General features: G+C 40.9%; 1 protein-coding gene across 1 annotated transcript in view; it reads right to left on the bottom strand.

The window, feature by feature from the left end:
* Window positions 1-19,044, bottom strand: part of DNHD1 (dynein heavy chain domain 1) — a 98,448-nt gene that overhangs the window by 50,012 nt on the left and 29,392 nt on the right. Inside the window, 3 exon segments of the mRNA XM_007956446.1 lie at window positions 7,858-7,909; window positions 8,039-8,176; window positions 8,263-8,517. Coding sequence (XP_007954637.1) covers window positions 7,858-7,909; window positions 8,039-8,176; window positions 8,263-8,517 — 445 coding nt within the window.

Below are 19,044 nucleotides of genomic sequence, written 5' to 3'. Positions count from 1 at the left end.
AAAATATTCAGAAATTAGAGCCATACTACCAGCACCTATCCATAGTGATACCGCCTCGGAAACCCAAGGAGGGGTCGCTATGAGTTGGGGCTGACTCGACAGCACATAACAACAACAACAACCAGCACCTAAACAAGGCTCAGTCCTCAGATCTTTTCTCTTCTCCATCAGCACTCACTTGCTAGGAGACCTCTTCCTGTTTCATGGCTTTAAATACCATCCAGGAGCTCTGGTGGCATAGTGCCTAAGGCATTTGACTGCTAAGCTGAAGGCTGGTGGTTAAAACCCACCAGCCACTCCTCGGAAGGAAGATTGTGTGATCTACTTCCTCAGTGATACCGTCTTGGAAACCCAAAGAGGGGTTGCTATGAGTCGGATCCAACTTGACGGCAGTGAGGTTTTTTTTTTTTTTTGGTTTATTTGCTTCCAGATTTGTCTCTAGTCCAGATCTTTCCCTGAATTTCATTCCCTTCTAAGCAACTGTCTATTACACATCTCCACTTGGATATCTAATATGCAGCTCCAACTTAACAGGTCCAAAACTGAGCTCCTGATTTCTCCCCACAAATATTGCTCCTCCTACAATCTACTAATTTTAGTAAATAGGAGCTCAGTTCTCCCAGATGCTCAAGTAAAAAACTTTAGTCTTCTCTGACTGTTCTCACATATAACACTCCTATCCAGCCAGCATCAAATCCTGTTGGTTCTACATTCAAATTATACCCAGAATCCAACCAGTTCTCACCACCTCCAATACTGCCCCCACTCCAGCCCAAGTCCCCATCATCTCTCACTGCATTATTGTAAAACCCTCCTTAATTGTCTCCATTCTTTGGCCCTCTGGTGGTATAGTGCCTAAGGCATTTGACTGCTAACCAGAAGGCTGGCAGTTCAAACCCACCAGCCACTCCTTTGAAAGATTGGGCAATCTACTTCCATAGTGATACCACCTCAGAAACCCAAGGAGGGGTTACTGTGAGTCGGATCCAACTTGACGGCAATGAGTTTGGTTTGTTTGGTTTTCTTTGGCCCTTGCCTCCCATATCAAATAGTCTTTCCTCCACTTAAGAGTCATTTAAGTCATTTAATATAATGCCAGAAGGGGTTCTGGGAAGATGGTGGTAGTGGCACCATAGCTTTGAAATCTCCCAAATCCCCACATAAAAATGGCAGTGCAATTAGATAGCAAAACCAGAAACATATGAATAACATTTTCAACAAAATGAGGACAAGGGATCCTTACAAATCCTAAAATACAAGCCCCCAAAATAACCAAACTCATTGCCGTCGAGTCAATTTCAACTCATAGTGACTCCTTCTTGGGTTTCCAAGGCAATATCTTTTCAGAAATAGATTGCCCAATCTTCCTTCTGAGGAGTGGCAGATGGGTTTGAACCACCAGCTTTCTGGTTAGCAGTCAAATGACTTAGGCACTTTGCCACCAGAGGTGCCAAAATACAAGTAGTTGGGTACAAGATATCTACATCCTCAAGCTCTACATCATATCAGCATTTGTAAGGAAGAAATCAGAAGGAAACAATGAGTCACCTGATAGAGAATAGGAAACTCAGAGTCAGCAGGCCAATTTGAGAACAACAGGTAAAACTGGAAGGGATTTTGCCCACTCCAGTAGTAGGGGTGGTAAGATCTTGTAGTGGGTTGAATTTCCTCCCTCATAAAAAGATATGTTCAAGTTCTAATCCCTGGTACCTGTTAATTCGACTTTATTCGGTCTTTGTAGATGTAATGAAGTAAAAATGAAGTCACGCCGTGTTAGGGTGAAGGAGCTCTGGTGGCGCAGTGCCTAAGGCATTTGACTGCTAGCCAGAATTTTCGCAGTTGGAAGGAAGATGGGGAAATCTGCTTACGTCAAGATTTACTGCCTCGGAAACCCAACGTAGGTCCCTATGAATCAGAATCCACTCGATGGCAGTGGATTTGGTTTGGTTTGTTTTTGTGTTAGGGTGAGTCCTAAATCCTATGACTGGTATCTTTACAAAAAAAAAAGAGAGAGTGAGAGAGTACACACAGACACATAGCACACAGAGGGAAAAAGGCTATGGGAAGACAGAACCTGAGACTGGAGTGATGTAGCTACAAGCTAAGGAATGCAAGGATTGCTAGAAGCCACCAGAGCTAGGATGAGGCAACAAAGGAGAGAGTTTGGCTTTGCCAACACCTAGATTTCGGGCTCCAGAACTGTGATAGAACAAATTTCTGTTTTAGCCATCTAGTATGTGGTATTTTGTTATAATAGTCCTTAAAATGAATATAGGTTGGTAGGGACAGAAGCAGTCTGTGAGCTCTTAAAACAAACCAGCCAGGCTTCTGTCTCAGCACTAAGGGCTCAGCACTAAGGAGAAGCTTCTGGGACTAGAATAAAAAATGAGCGGAAAAGAAGCAATAGCGAAAAAGAAGAGAAAAGGTCCTGATAAAGTGAGGGAGAGAAATGGAAAGCAGAAAGTCTCAGAAAGTTAGCCACTATCTTTAGAATACCACAGAAAAACAAGAGAAAAGGCAACTGAGACACTAGAAAACTATTCTCAACCAAGCTTCCTTCTAAAAGTTCAGGGAAATGAACTTTTCTAAAATAAGCAATGAAAAGTGTCAACATCAAACCCCACACATATTATAAGAAAAGAAAAAGGACTAGAAATAACATCTCCAGAGACAAAGAAAGTATTCAAGAAATAGATCAGAACTATATGCCATCACTTCAAACAAGCTAAAAAAAAAACATTGTTGTTGTTGTTATGTGCTATCGAGTCGGCCCCGACTCATAGCGACCCCTCCTTGGGTTTCTGAGGCAGTATCATTACAGAAGTAGGATTGCCCAACCTTCCTTCTGAGGAGTGGCTGGTGGGTTTGAACCACCAGCCTTCTGGTTAGCAGTCAAGTGCCTTAGGCACTATGCTACCAGAGATCCTAAAAAAAAAAAAAAAAAAAATTAGGAAAATTATTTGTCATGAAAGAGCAACACCTATCAGAATTAGAAAAGCTCAGAAATTATGTGACAGACTCAGGAAAGAATTAGAAATAAAAGAGAAAAAAAATCAGGATGAAAACTTTAAAAAGGAACATAAGATACATATATATTTATTAAAATTTTTTTAAAAAGGGATGCATAACTAATTCACAGACTCACTTCATCTAACTGCTCACAATGAAAAACATCATTTCAAAAGTTAGATGGTGCAGAAGCTTCTAACCACCAGCAGAGGGCAGATTTGCCTCTGTGTTAAAATGAGCTGCCTCTCATTGTATTACATTATATGTAAAATGCAGATAAACCATTATTGCTTCATACAAAAAAAAAAAAAAAACAGAACAGCAAATAAGCACAACATATAATGCCTTAAGAAAAACAGAAGGTGAAAGGAAGGATAATTATAAAAGTAAAAAAAGAAACATTTTTTAAAAAAGGTTTTAGTAGAAGAAATCAAATAGAGATAAGTAATCAGGATCCAATGAACAGACAACAGGGGTCCCTGAAGAAAAAAGCCAAAGCCAGGGAAGAGAACAAATACTACAATCTTTAATTCAAAAAGTCAATTTAATTCAAGAACACTTTCCTGAAATATAAAATATTTAAAACAACATTTTGAAAGAACATACCTCAAGTATATTCCTGGGAATTCTACCCCAAAATGTTTAATACCAAGATATAGTCTAGTAAAATGAATAGAGTTCATGGGGGGAAAAAACCAAAAACAACTTCAGGTATCTAGGCAAAAAGAACAAAAGATGTATAAGGGAAAGAATTAAATTCTTATCAGACTTTTAATAAAAATGTTTAATGCTAGAAAAAATGGAATAACATATTTAAGATATGCAAGGGAAAAAACTGTGAGACAATGATTTTATACCCAGCAATATTGACATTCAAAAGGCACAGTTATCAACATACACAAACTTGAAGATTTTATTCCCACAAGTCTTTCTGAGAAATCTAATAGAGAATGAGCTTTAGACAAACAAAATCACTAGAGGGATATTAACATAAGGACTGCTGGTGAGCATTAAATATAAGATTAAGTGAGGGTTAGAAGAGAGGGAGTATAGTATGAAATGACGGTGTAGAGTGCTGGTGATTATCTTACTTGCCAGATGGAGACAGCCTGTCTGAAGAAAGGAACCCTGGAAGGTATATTGGTTGATTACCCCAGAGCCATCATCTCCCTCTCCCTTCTTCAGTGTTGGCAGATCCCATCATCCATTAGAAACTGAAGATATCAGTCACTTGATTTCTCAACCTTTCTTGCAGCTAGAGGTAGTCACACGACCTGGAGTTTACCAGTGGATGTAAAAGTGAGTGTGCTGGGGAGTGTCTAGAAAAGATTACCTTTCCTGATAAAAAGTGAGAGTCAGGGAAGAAGAGTTCTGTTACCAACCTTACCTCCCCTTCTTCCCTTGATTTTGCTTGGGAATGGTGCTATAGCTTGTCGTGCAACTATGAGGCAATAAGGCTGAGGATGAAAAACTACTTGATTGCAGCCTCCCCAACACACACTCACTTCTGAAAGGATCTTCTCTTATCTATAGCTAAAAGGAGGCAGAAGTGAGGGAAGGATATAAACCTGGCACTCGATGATATTTTTGAGCCTCTGAACTAACTCTGGAACCATTTATCTATAGACTTCTCATTATGTGAAATTTTTTTATTGTTTGGGCCACTATTATTATTGTTGTTGTTAGGCCACTATTATAATTATTATTATGTCACTATTATTGTTAGGTCTTGTTATCTCCAGCTGAAATCATTCTCAGTGATTCAAAATTCAGACAGCCAAGCAAAGTCAAGAGACTAAGAGAGAAAAATAAAGCTCTGATGACCTTGCTTGAGCCTTGAATCCAGCTGATCCTGAATCCAGTTGCATCTATGCATTTTCTAGTTATGTAAGCCAATAAATTGCCCTTTTTGCTTACCTAGTTTGAGTTAGGATTATGTAACCCCAAACTGACTTGCATATTCAGGCCCATATAATATATGTTTATTGCCAAGTACAGGCATTACTGAACATTACAGCCTCCTTAACCATACACTTCCTTCTAAAAGGATCTGCCCTTGCTTCTACCTAAGGAACTCTGGTGGGGCAGTGGTTAAAGATATCAGACTGCTAACCAAAGTTTGGTGATTTGAACCCACCAGCTGCTCTGCAGGAGTAAGATGAGGTAGTCTGCTTCTTTAAAGACTTATAGCCTTGGAAACCCTATGGGGAAGTTTTACTTTGTCCTGTAGTGTTACTATGAGTAGGAAGAGACTCAATAGCAGTAGGATTGGGTTTGGTTTTGCCTCTAAAACTAGATAATTTACGTTGTGATCCATTCCCCATGCCGTAACTTTTGGATATATGATTCAGATCTATAGGATAGGCTGAATCAGATTCCTTGTCTTGAGAATTTGAACTAAGTCAGTCACATGTACAGGAAATTTAACTGAAAGGTCATAGAGAGTCTGGACAATGAATAATGAAGACCAAAGAATAGTTGATGCTTTTGAGTTGTGGTATTGGTGAAGAATGCTGAAAGTATCGTGGACTGCTCAAAGAACTAACAAATCTGTCCTGGAAGAAGTGCAGCCAGAATTCTTCCTGGACATGAGAATGGCCAGGCTTCGACTCACCTACTTTGGTCATGTTGCCAGAAGGGACCATTCTCTGGAGAAGGATGTCATGCTTGGTAAAGTGGAGGGTCAGCAAAAGAGGGGAAGGCCCTCAACAAGATAGAATGACATGGTGGCTGCAGCAATGGGCTCATGTGTAGTAGGATCATGAGGCTGGCACAGGACTAGGCAGTGTTTTGTTCTGTTGTACATAAGGTTGTTATGAGTTGGAGATAACTTGATGGCACATAACAAAAATAATGTGTTGTTTTTTTAAAAAAGAGGAAGGGGCAAACAAAGACACTACAAAATAATATTTTCACTTTGACTATAATTTAGAATGAAAGTTCAAAGATTTTTTTATCCATTCAAAGCAACATACTGCAAAATAAGTATCTGTGGTACAAATGAATATGTTGTTGTTGTTATTGTTATGTGCCGTCGAGTCGGCCCCGACTCATAGCGACCCCTCCTTGGGTTTCCGAGGCAGTATCACTATGGAAGTAGGATTGCCCAACCTTCCTTCTGAGGAGTGGCTGGTGGGTTTGAACCGCCAGCCTTCTGGTTAGCAGTCAAGTGCTTTAGCCACTATGCTACCAGAGCTCCTACAAATGAATATAGAACATAAAAAATACTGTGGAATGCCCGATTTAACCAAGTGTTTAATAATAATAGTAAGATACTATCTGTAGTGTATGTATTATGTGCTGAGCCTCATACTAGACATATCTCCTCCTTTACTCTTCAAACAATCCTGCAAGCTATGTATTTTGTTATTCCCACTTTGCAGATCAGGAAGCTGAATTCAGATAGCATGAATTCAGAGTTGTTCTTCTTTCCACTGTACCATATCGAGCAAATATCAATAGTCTCCATCAACCTAGATTCATTTTGGGGGAAAATTATCCCCCAAATGGTGTGATTTGTAAAATGGCTCCTTTCAATGGCTCTTTTCCCTCTTTTGTCACCTACTTCCTAAAATGAACATTGAGTCATTAAATCATCTTACGGAAAACATACTGGGTGCATGGGAAAAGGAAAAGGCATCTACATGTCAGATGTGACTGAATATATTAAGTGATTTTATTTTGACAGTGTTAATATTCCAATTTTCTTTTTTTTTAAATGCAGAGATGTATTTTCTCCCTGATGGTTAACAAATTTGAAGAGTGATAACCAATGCTAGCTGCTAATTCTAAAATCACTCAATTTTTTCTGTTCTGGTTACCTAGTGCCACTCTGACAAGAATATACCACAAATGGGATGGCCTTAACAAACAGGAGTTTATTCTTATAATTTGGAGGCTTTAAGTCCAAGTTCAAAGTGCCAGGCTCTAGGGGCTGGGTGAAAGCCCCTCAACCTTGGGGTCCAGCTCTGGGGTCTAGCCCACTGGAGCTAGAGGTGTCTCTTCACTTAGACAGCTGCTAGCTGCTAAGGCTGACAAACCCAAGGTTGACAAGTAAAAAGGCACAGTCCCGATGTAACCAAACCACATGGCAGGCCATTAATTTAAGTCCATTGTAAGTCCCAAGGTCACCAGAGCATGGCAGGCTGCTGAACAACGACACGGCTACATGCAGGGTCCAAGTGTGCCATAAACTAGAGACATGCCAAAGCTGCTTCTTATATACAGGAAGCAGACCACATCCCAAAGGCAGCTATTCAGTTGCTTGTGGCAGATCCCACCATGGAGCTGATTGCCAGTGTCATCATGGGAAATTACTACCACCAGCTGCCCAGCCACTCAACCAGACCCAGCCTCGTTGACACACAAACATAACCACCACAAATACTAATGAATTACTCTGCATGGAATGAAAGAGTTGTAGGAAAGAAAGCAAATACTAAGCAAGCAAAGTTCTTCAAATAAGTACAAATTAACCTAGCAATCAAATTCAACAGTAGATGTATTACATGTATTACAGAATAGATTGCTCAGAGTTTGGGTAAATAGGGGAAGGAGGGAAGGACAACATACTCACACACTTTCATACACCTCTCTTTCCACTCAGGTGCATGCACACATATACATATAAGCACATACATGAGTGAGCAAAAACAGTCCCATCTCCTGACTCCTATAACACGACTGTGCTGTACCCAGATTAGAGCTGCTCTATCCACACCCAAGGCCTGATTTCCGGACTGAAGAGCCTGGCCCTCCACCTTCTTCCCATGCCATTAGCACTCTATACTTTCCATGTGCCCTCCCCCCTCCTTCCAGCCTATTTTCTGCCTAGGTTTCCTTAAATACCTTGGGAATACAGGGAATCCCAGGAAATCTGGAGGTCTGCAGTTTGCATCACCTTTATGTGAGATATGGAGAAGAGACAGAAGTAGAAAATAGTAAGTGAGTCAGGCCAGGTTGAGGGCTCTGATTACAGAGAATAGGAACTGGGGGAATTCCTAGTCAGTCCCCTGCCTTGTCAGAATACCTGCAGGACAGAGGTCTTGACAGACTGTAGGCCCCCAGTTAGAATTTGGATCATCTTTTCAATAGAGGGCACATGAGACAGCTGACCTTGATTGTCAAAGACCAGCTGTGCTGTGAGAAAGGGTTTCTGCCTTGGGGTCTGTAAAAGAATCAGGAGAGGTCATGGGGCAAGCATGTAGCCTGTGACTGCCTGCCCACCTCCACACATGCCACCCACCACCTCACTTGCAGAATGTGGGTCACAAAAGAGGTTATCTCCTCCTCCACGATGGATACAAGGCTCTGGCAAATCATGTAGTCTACCAGGCGGGCAAGCGGTCCCAGCTGCAGCATCCAGGCCTCCGCCTGCTTCAGCCTCTGCTCCAGCTCCTGGCACTGCACCCGCTGAAGGTATATGGAGCATTTCTCTCTTCTGATCTTCTTGCAACTTTGCACTCGTTCCTGCAGGCCCTGCTGCATGTGGTACGTGTCCTCGTGAACCTGCCAGTGTAGGGTGGAAGACTCACTGGGGGTAGGGGTGGAGAACAAACTGACCACCTACTGGTCTGAGCAAACTCTCAGGTCTTACAGTCTGGAATCTAAAATCTAGATGTACACATGAAGGGTGGCTTTTTAGTACAGATTAACCCCAGAAACCTCAAAATGACCAGAGAAGATGCGAAATGGAGAACATATATTGAGAACCTATAATGTGGTGGAGTCCCTAGGTAGTACAAACAGTAAAGGACTCTGCTGCTAACCAAAAGGTTGGAGGTTCAAGTCCACCCAGAAGTGCCTCAAAATACCAGAAAGCCTGGTAGTTTACTTCTGAAAAATGAGCCACTGAAAACTCTATGGAGCATACTTCGACTCTGACCCACATAGGTTTGCCATGAGTCAGAGTTGACTTAATAGCAACTGTTTTTCTGGTTTATAATGTATGCTAAGGTTATAGGTGATGGTCAGGCCTATCTACTGAAAGTCCCTGGGACTGGTGCACATGTGTACATAGAGAATTTCACAACATATGGCATAAGCAAAGAAAAAGAAAGATTGGATAAGTAAGGTTCAGAAATAATTCCAGGGTATGTACTCTGTAGTCATTAGGCCTGGGTGATGTGGCCTTCTGAATAGCACAATATTGCCTTATGTTAGAAGACATAAAATACCAGATGTCAAGATGACAAGCCTTATTATAAAGCTGCAAATATTAAGACAGTATGACACTGATAAAAAGACAGACAAATAGACTAGATGTTCAGAAACAGATCCACACTTATATAGCCATCTGATTTATGACAAAGGCACAACTTATAGTTACTTACATCAGATGTGAGAAAGGACAATAAATGTCCTTTTCAATAAATGGAAAAAAAAAAATAAACCTTGACTATTACCTCACACCATATATGAAAATTAATTTTAAATAGATCATAGACCTAAATGTGAATGATAAAATAATAAAACTTCTAGAAGAAAACACAGAATATTGACATGATCTTGGGGCAGGCAAAGATTTCTTAAACCAGGACTCAAGAAGCACCAAGTAAAAAGATTGATAAACTGAACTTCATGAAAATAAAGAAATTCTGTTCATCAAAAGACACCATTAAAATATGAAAAAATTCCTATCCAGAATAGGAAAAAAATATCTATAATACATGTATGTGACATAGAACTCATATCTAGAATGTATAAAGAACTCCCAAGTTAATAAGGATAAAAATTAGCAGGCCAATTAAAAATGAGAATCTAGTAAGCCAGTTAAAAACGAGAAAGAGTCTTGGTATAAAAATGGGCAATAAACATATGAAAAGATGCTCAACATCACTGGTCATCAGAGAAAGGTAAATTAAAACCATGATGAGGTACCACAATAAAATATCACTGAACATCCACCAGTTTGGCTAAAATTAAAAACCCTGACAACACCAAGTATTGATGAGAATGTAGGGTTTGTTGTTGTTGTTATGTGCTGTCGACTCGGACCTGACTCATAGCGACTCCTCCTTGGGTTTCCGAGGCAGTATCACTACGGAAGTAGATTGCCCCATCTTCCTTCCCAGGAGTGGCTGGTGGGTTTGAACCATCAGCCTTCTGGTGAGCAGTCAAGTGCCTTAGGCACTATGCTACCAGAGCTCCCATGTAGGGTTTAGTGCAGTGAATTGCTTGGTGTGGCTCATCTAGCCATGGTCTTGGAGACTCCCAGTGGATTACTAGGCGGAACTACGCAAATATAACATGTTTGTGGCCCACCAAGGGGATTGGATACTTTGTTAGTAATGTAAATAAGGTACATGCCACCTTTGTTGGGGGTGGGACCATGCAAATAAGGTATATGAAACAGTAATGTGCAGTCTGGTTGGTTTCATCATTCTGCTAGGCTTGAAATGAGCTCTCCTAGTGGCAGAAGGGGGGATATCTCACTGCTGTCAAGAAAGAAAAGCTGAAGGTAGAGTGGAGTGTGTCCTTGGACCTGAGATCCCTGCACTGGATCTCGTTGGCAGAGAGGTGGCAGAGACAACTAACTGGCTGAGATGACTGGCTGAGACAATGATGTCAGTGGAGCCAAGAAGCACAAGACAGAGTGGTGGGCTTGCTGGCCCATGGAGCAGGAAAGTTAAGTGCTTTTGGGAGGTTTGCTGCCAGAGTGGGGTACACCTAGCTGCACCTATTGCCAGAGCTAAAAGAGCTTTGTAACACTTGCCTGAGAGGGCCAAGAGGCCAAGGGCCAGAGAAGCATGCCTGAAGGCATGGCTGAAGAAGACTGTCCTGATAGAGCAATAGTATCCTGAGTGTGTTCCTGAAACTGAATTGTAACCTGTTAGTTCACCATACTTATTCAATCTGTATGCTGAGCAAATAATCTGAGAAGCTGGACTATATGAAGAAGAACATGGCATTAGAATTAGAGGAAGACTCATTAACAACCTGCAATATGCTGACGACATAACCTTGCTTTCTGAAAACGAAGATGACTTGAAGCAGTTACTGATGAAGATTAAAGACTACAGTCTGCACTATGGATTACACCTTCAACATAAAGAAAATGAAAATCCTCACATCATGATAAATGGAGAAAAGATTGAAGTTGTCAAGAATTTCATATTACTTGGATCCACAATCAACGCCAATGGAAGCAGCAGTCAAGAAATCAGATGATGTATTTGCACTTGGCAAATCTGTGGCAAAAAGTACTGAAGAGCAAAGATGTCTCTTTGAAGACTAAGGTGTGCCTAATCCGAGTCATGGTATTTTCAGTCATCTCATATGCATGTGAAAGCTGGACAATGAATACGGAAGACCGAGGAAGAGTTGATGCTTCTGAGTTGTGGTGTTGGCAAAGAATGCTGAAGTACTGTGGACTGCCAGAAGAACTAACACATCTGTCCTAGAGGAAGTGAAGCCAGAATGCTCCTTGGAAGTGAGAGTGGTCAGACTTTGTCTAACCTACTTTGGTCATGTCAGAAGGGAGCATTCCCTGGAGAAGGATATCATGCTTGATAAAGTGGAAGGTCAGCAAAAGAGGAAGGCTGTCAATGAGATGGACTGACACAGTGGCTGCAATGATGGACTCAGGCATAGCAAGGATTGTGAGGCTGGCATAGGAACAGGCAGAGTTTTGTTCTGTTGTACGTAAGGTAGCTATGAGTTGGACCTGACTTGAGGGCACCTAACAACAACAATAACAGTTCCCTAATAAACTCCTTAATCATAAGTATTGTGAGTTCCGTGTGGCCATCGCAACGAATTGTCATAGCCAGTAGAGAAGTAGTGAGTGCTGTGGGAGGGATAGTTGGTGTCAGAGTTGGTAAAAGGATTAGAGGGTGGCAGCATGTCTGGCCTTATAGGAAAAAGCCTCAGGCTGTTGTTGCTGTTTAGTTTCCCCCTCGGGAGGGTGGAGGAGGTCAAAGGAAGATGCCTCCTCCACACTCTCTTTGCAGAGGGCAATTGGAAATCTCCTAGTTGTTAGTGAGAATGTAAACTGGTACAACCTCTCTTGAAAACTGTTGGTACTGCAAAACACATACACACATATATACCCTATTCCAGGAATACATCCCCAAAAGAAATGAATGTTTTTGTCCATGAAAGGAAAATAATGTTTATAGCAGTGTTATTCATAATACTAAAAAAAAAAAAAAAATCTGGAATCAACCCAAATGTCTGTCAAAAGAATGAATGAATGAACTATGGTACAATCATACAGTGAAATACTACACAGAAATACTAAAGAGTTAACCATCATTATCTAGAATATTGTGGATAAATAGCACAAACATGATGTTGAGTTACAAAGCAAGAAAAAAAAACAGCATTTTTCTCTTTTTATTTATATGAAATTCCAAATCAGACAAAATTAATCTATGGTAACAGAGGTCAGAGTACTTGATTACCTGTTTTGGGGAGAGGGAAATAGTTTCAACTAATGAAGTACCAGGGAACCTGCTTAGGTAATGGAAAGTTCTATATCTTGATGTGGATGGTGGTTACATGGGTATACGCAAACCAAACTCACTGCCATTGAGTCCATTTCAACTCATAGAGACTTCCTTTGGGTTTCTGAGGCTGTAGATCTTTCTGGAAGTAGATTGCCCCATCTTTCTCCTATGGAGCAGCTGGTGGGTTTGAACCACTGACCTTCTGGTTAGCAGCCAAATGCCTTACTCACTATACCACTAGAGCTCCTTTACATGGGTATAGGCATATGCAAAAAATTCAACAAGCTGTACACTTAAAATTCACTTACTTTTCTATATGTAAATTATACCTTCATGTAAAATACAAAAAAAAAAAAATAGAAATAACCACTGGACTGTAAAAAAGTTACAACTGGACTGTAAAAAAGTTACAACTATTTTTGTAACATTAAAACAAAGGTAGTATTTAGGAACTGAAAGAGAAAGGTTGTGGAACAAGGTGCCCCATCTTATGCCCCAATTCAGTTACGTATTTATTGTCTGGAGGCCAAAAGCCATCACCTCCTTCTATTTCTATACCATGGCTCTAGGATCCTGACACTGCTGATGTCACTGACCCCCTTCTCCTACCTCCTGAAGAAAGAACATGAATTTCATCTTAAGTTACTCTTTTAAAACATATGAAAAAGGATATTCCTATCAGATCCAATCAGCTAGCCAGAAGGCTGGCAATTGAAATCCACCAGCCACTCCTCAGAAGGAAGTCTGGGCAATCTACTTCCATAGAGATTGTTGTTGTTGTTTTTGTTAGGTGCCATCAAGTCATCGCCAACTCATAGAGACCCTAAGCACAGCAGAACAAAACACTGCCTGGTCTTGTGCCAGCCTCACGATCCTTGTTATATCTGAGCCCATTGTTGCAGCCACTGTGTCTGTCCATCTTGTTGAGGGCCTTCCCCTTCTTTGCTGACCCTCCACTTTCCCAAGCATGATATCCTTCTCAAGAGAATGGTCCCTTATGACAACATGACCAAAGTAGGTAAGATGAAGTCTGGCCATACTCGCTTCCAAGGAGCATTCTGGCTGCACTTCTTCCAGGACAGATTTGTTAGTCCTTTTAGCAGACCATGGTACTCTTAGCATTCTTCTCCAATAACACAACCCAAAAGCATCAACTCTTCTTCGGTCTTCCTTATTCATTGTCCAGTTCTCACATGCCTAGGAGGTGACTGAAAATACCCTGGCTTGGGTTAGGCACATTGTAGTCTTCAAGGAGACATCTTTGCTCTTCAGCACTTGAAAGAGGTCTTTAGCAGCAGATTTGCCCAATGCAATATGTCATCTGATGTCTGGACTGCTGCTTCCATTGGTGTTGATTGTAGAACCAAGTAATATGAAATCCTTGACAACTTGAATCTTTTCTCCATTTATTGTGAAGCTGTTTATTGCACCAGTTGTGAGGATTTCTGTTTTCTTTATATTGAGGTGTAATCCATACTGCATACTGTAGTCTTTAATCTTCATCAGTAAGTGCTTCAAGTCATCCTCACTTTCAGCAAGCAAAGTTGTGTCATCTGCATATGGCAGATTGTTAATGAGTCTTCCTCCAATCCTAATGCCATGTTCTTCTTCATGTAATCCAGCTTCTCAGATTATTTGCTCAGCATACAAGTAGAATAAGTATGGGGAAAGGATAAAACCTTGATGCACTCCCTTCCTGATTTTGAACCACGCAGTATTCCTTTGTTGTGTTCAAACGACAGCCTCCTGATCTATGTACAGGTTCCTAATGAATACAATCAAGTGTTCTGGAATTCCCATTCTTATCAATGTTATCCACAATTTGTTATGATCCACACAATTGAATATTTTTGCATAGTCAATAAAATACAAGTAAACGTCTTTCTGGTATTCTTTGTTTTCAGCTAAGATCCATCTGACATCAGCAATGATATCCCTCATTCCACATCCTCTTCTGAATCCAGCTTGCATTTCTGGATACTCTCTGTCAATATACTGCTGCAACTGTTTTTGAATTATCTTCAGTAAGATTTTACTTGCGTGTGATATTAATGATACTGTTCGATAATTTCCACATTCTGTGGGATCACTTTTCTTTGGAATGGGTAAAAATATGGATCTCTTCCAGTCAGTTGGCCAGGTAGCTGTTTTCCAAGTCTCTTGGCACAGCGAGTAAGTGCCTCTAGTGTGGCATCCATTTGTTGAAACATCTCAATGGGTATTCCGTCAATGCCTGGAGACTTGTTCTTCACCAATTCCTTCATTGAAGCTTCGACTTCTTCCTTCAATGTCATTGATGCTTGATCATACGCCACCTCCTGAAATGGATGAACATCGACCAATTCTTTTTGGTACAGTGACTCTGTGTATTCCTTCCATTTTCTTTTGATGCTTCCTGCATCATTCAATATTTTGCCCATAACATCTTTCAGTATTGCAACCCGGGGCTTAAATTTTTTCTTCAGTTCTTTCAGCTTGACAAATGCTAAGCGTGTTCTTCCCTTTTGGTTTTCTAACTCCAGGTCTTCGCACATTTCATTATAGCAATTAACTTTGTCTTCTCAAGCTGCTCTTTGAAATCTTCTGTTCAGCTCTTTTATATTGTCATTTCTTCCATTTGCATTAGCTACTCTTCACTCAAGGGCAACCCTCAGAGTCTCTTCTGACATCCATTTTGGTCTTTTCTTGTCTTTTTAATGACCTCTTATTTTCTTCATGGATGATGTTCTTGATGCCATCCCACAATTCCTCTGGTTTTCAGTCACTGGTGTTCATTGCATCAAATCTATTCTTTAAATGGCCTCTAAATTCAGGAGGGACATTATCGAGGTCATATTTGGCTCTCGTGGACTTGCTTTAATTGTCTTCAACTTCAACTTGAATGTGCATATGAGCAGTTGAGATACCACCTCAGAAACCCAAGGAGGGGTCACTATGAGTCATAACCAACTCAATGGTAGTTAGTTAGTTAGTTTGTTTTTTAAAAAAGAATGTTCCTGTCAGATCCAATCAGTATAGTCCCACACTCCCCTAGTGATGCCACTGGTTTAAACTGCTGAATGATCTCATAAAATGACCCATAAAATATGCAGATTTCTTTTAACTTAAAATTCTTAATCTCCATGAAGCTGTCATTGAGCATCTTCTTTGCACAGAGTCCTGTAGGATTTGGGGATGCATCAGTGAACAAAACAGGCAAAGATCTCTGTGCCCTTGTGAATCTTAGATTATTTAATGGGAAGTTAGCTGATAAATATAAGTAAATTACACAGTATGTTAGAAGATGATAGGTGTTATGGATTGAATTATGTTCCCCAAAAATATTTGTAAATCCTAACTGGTATGGCTCTAAGCCCATTTGGGAGTGGATTATCTTTGTTATGTTAGTGGACAGGATTAGTGTAGGGTGTAGCTTGAGTCAAAATCTCTTGAGATATAAAAGAGATTAAATTAGCAAATGGAGGAGAAATGGAGTAAGAGATGCCAAGACACATGGAGATCTCCAAGGAACAGGAAGCACAAGCTGAAGACAAGGACCTTCCTCCAGAGGTGACAGAGAAAGCCTTCCCCTAGAGTTGGCACTCTGAATTTGGACTTCTAGCCTCCCAAACTATCAGAAAATAAATTTGTTAAAGCCATTCACTTGTGGTGTTTCTGTTATAGCAGCACTAGATAACAAAGACAGAAAGGAGTATTGGAAGAGTGGGGTGCTGCTCTAATGGATACCTAAAATGTGGAAGTGGTTTTGGAATTGGGTAGTAGGTGGAGACTGGAAGAGTTTTAAGGTGCCTAAGAGTAAAAGCCTAAATTGCCCTGAAGAGAATGTTGATAGAATTATGAACATCTAAGGTAATTCTGGTAAAAGCTCAGAAGAAAGTACGGAGAGCTATGGAGAAAATCTCTATCATCTTGTTGTTGTTGTTAGGTGCCATCAAGTTGGCTCTGACTCATAGTGACCCTATGTACAACAGAACGAAACAATGACCAGTCAGTCCTACGCTATCCTCACAACTGTTGCTAGATGAGCCCTTCGTTGTAGTCACTGTGTCAATTCATCTCCTTGAGGGTCTTCCCCTTTTTCACTGACCTTGTACTCTACCAAGCATGATATCCTTCTCTAGGAATTTGTCCCTCTAACAATATAACCAAAGTATGAGATGAAGTCTGATCATTCTGCCTTCTAAGGGCATTCTGGCTATACTTCCTCCAAGACAGATTTGCTCATTCTTTCAGCTGCCCATGGTGTATTCAATCGTCTTTGTCAATACCACAATTCAAATGCATCAATTTTTTCTGCGGTTTTCCTTATTGTCCGAGCTCTCTCACACATGAGGCTATTGAAAATGCCATGGCTTGATAGAGTCTGGTGCAACTCTCAAGACCATGGCCCCAGGTTACCCTTCAGGCCTAGAACTGGACTCATTCCTATGGATTGGCTCTCAGCCCAACAGTAGAAAGACCTACATGCAGAATATCTATCCCAATGCAATGCACCCACCTACTCTAGGGAGATACACCCCTTAGAGCAATCATCCATGGGGCATGGGGCACCAGAGGGACAGCATTTACACAGAGGGAAAGCTGAACAGACAGAAGTGCATAGTTAAGAAGAGCACAGGGAAGGAGTAGTCACAGGGATAGGATGGGAGGAGAGTTTGTTATGATCGGGGACGGTAATCAGGGCATGAAATCAAATGCACACGAACTGTTAATGTAAAACAAATTCTGCTCTGTAAATTTGCACCCAAAGCACACTAAAAATTAAAAAAAAAAAAAAGTAACATGGCTTGGGCCAGGTACACCTTTTTCTTCAAAGTGACATCTTTGCTCTTAAACATTTTAAAGAGGTCTTTTGCAAAAAATTCACCCAATGCAATATGTCTATCATCTTAGAGAATATGTATGGAACCAACAACAGAATGTTGCTAGATATGTGGATGTTAAACGTGCTTCTAATGAGGCTTTAAAGGAGAATAATGAACATGTGATTAGACAGTGGAGGGAGGGTGATGCTTTTTATGCAATGGTAAAGAACTTGTCTGAATTATGTTGAAATATTTGGTGGAAGGTAGAAAGTGTAAGTGATGGACTTGAATGTCTGGCTGAGGAGATTTCTAAGCAAGATCTTAAAGGGGCTTCATGGTTTCTCCTTGCCACATACAGTGAAATTCAAGAGGAAAGAAATGGATTTAAAAATGAACTGGACAAAATGAAAACAGAAATTAAAACTTTGGAAAATTCTTTTGTACAAACTAAGGACACATGTCTTAGAATATTCACCAAGGATGTAGCTACACTATCTTTTGTTAAAGAGATTAAGCTTGTGACTAATGGATCTAACTAACTACTACAGCAGAAAACCCGTCAGCTTAGACTGAAGAGGACAGAAAAGAGCGAAAGGAAAGAACACTGTCTGCCTCTTGGAATTCTACAGGAAAGAAATGGGCCAGAGGAGCTACATCTGTTGTCCTCCAAGAAAAGAAAATGACCCGGAACAGCTCAAAGATCAGCAGAACTGTTTGAAGAAGCCCTGGAAGCAAGGCTTTCTCAGTGTCAAAGGGCGGGGCCACAGCCTTCTAGGTTTCAGTGCGTCAGAACTTCTTCACCAACTCGGTTCTAGGATGTGTAGCTGCCCAAAGCTGAGGATGTGGTGCTGCCATGCTTACGGGGTAAAAAAATGGGGCCTGCCTGGGTTGAAGGGGTGCAGTTGCCACTCAGATGAACAAGGGGAATGGGGCTGCCCAAAACTTAGGGAGTCAAGTTGCCATCCCAGTGTGGTCCTGGAAGACAAAGCAGAAGCCCAGGGTCTAGAGGCCTCTGCCCAAAATCCAGAGGGCATGACCAAGACCCAGATCTGGGGGGGTAGGCCATTGCCCACATGGTCCCAAAGAACAAAAGATTATTTTCAAGCCTTGAGAGCTGACGTAAATTGTTCTGATGAGTTTTGGACTTGCTTGGTGGTGCCTTTTATCCCTTCTTTCCCTCCAATTTCTGCCATCTGTAATGGAAATGTCTGCCTTGTGCCTGTTCCACCATTGCACTTTGGAAACAGTTAACTTGTAGTCCAGACTTCACAGGTTCACAGATGAAGAGGAATTTTGCCCCAGGGTGGAATATGCCTAAAGTCTTACCCATATTTGCTTTAGATGATGCAGAAGATGAGATTTCAGACTTGATTTCAGAGTTGATTTAAGACTTTTGGGATGATGTGATGGGATGGATGTATTTTGCATGTGGCAAAGACATGGATTTTGGGGGGCCAAAGGGTTGAATGTTATGGATTGAATTATGTCCCCCAAAATATGTGTTGTAAATTCTAACCTCTATACCTGTGGTTATAATCCTATTTGGGAATGGGTTGCCTTTGTTATGTTAATTAGGCAGGATTAGTATAGAGTATATCTTGAGTCAATCTCTTTTCAGATATAAAAGAGATGAAGCAAGCCAGTAGGCAGAGATGGGGCGAAATACATGTCAAGACACATAAAACTCTCCAAGGAGAGGCGGGGCAAGATGGCGGACTAGGCAGAAGGATTGCACAGACCCTCTTCAACAAAGAAAAGGGAAACCAATTAACACAGACACA

This window comes from Orycteropus afer, unplaced genomic scaffold (genome assembly GCF_000298275.1).
Source record: "Orycteropus afer afer isolate SDZICR_OR568_19922 unplaced genomic scaffold, OryAfe1.0 scaffold00014, whole genome shotgun sequence".
Taxonomy (NCBI): Eukaryota; Metazoa; Chordata; class Mammalia; order Tubulidentata; family Orycteropodidae; genus Orycteropus; species Orycteropus afer.
The sequence above is the reverse complement of the archived record's forward strand: the minus strand, read 5'-3'. Positions and strand labels throughout refer to the sequence as shown.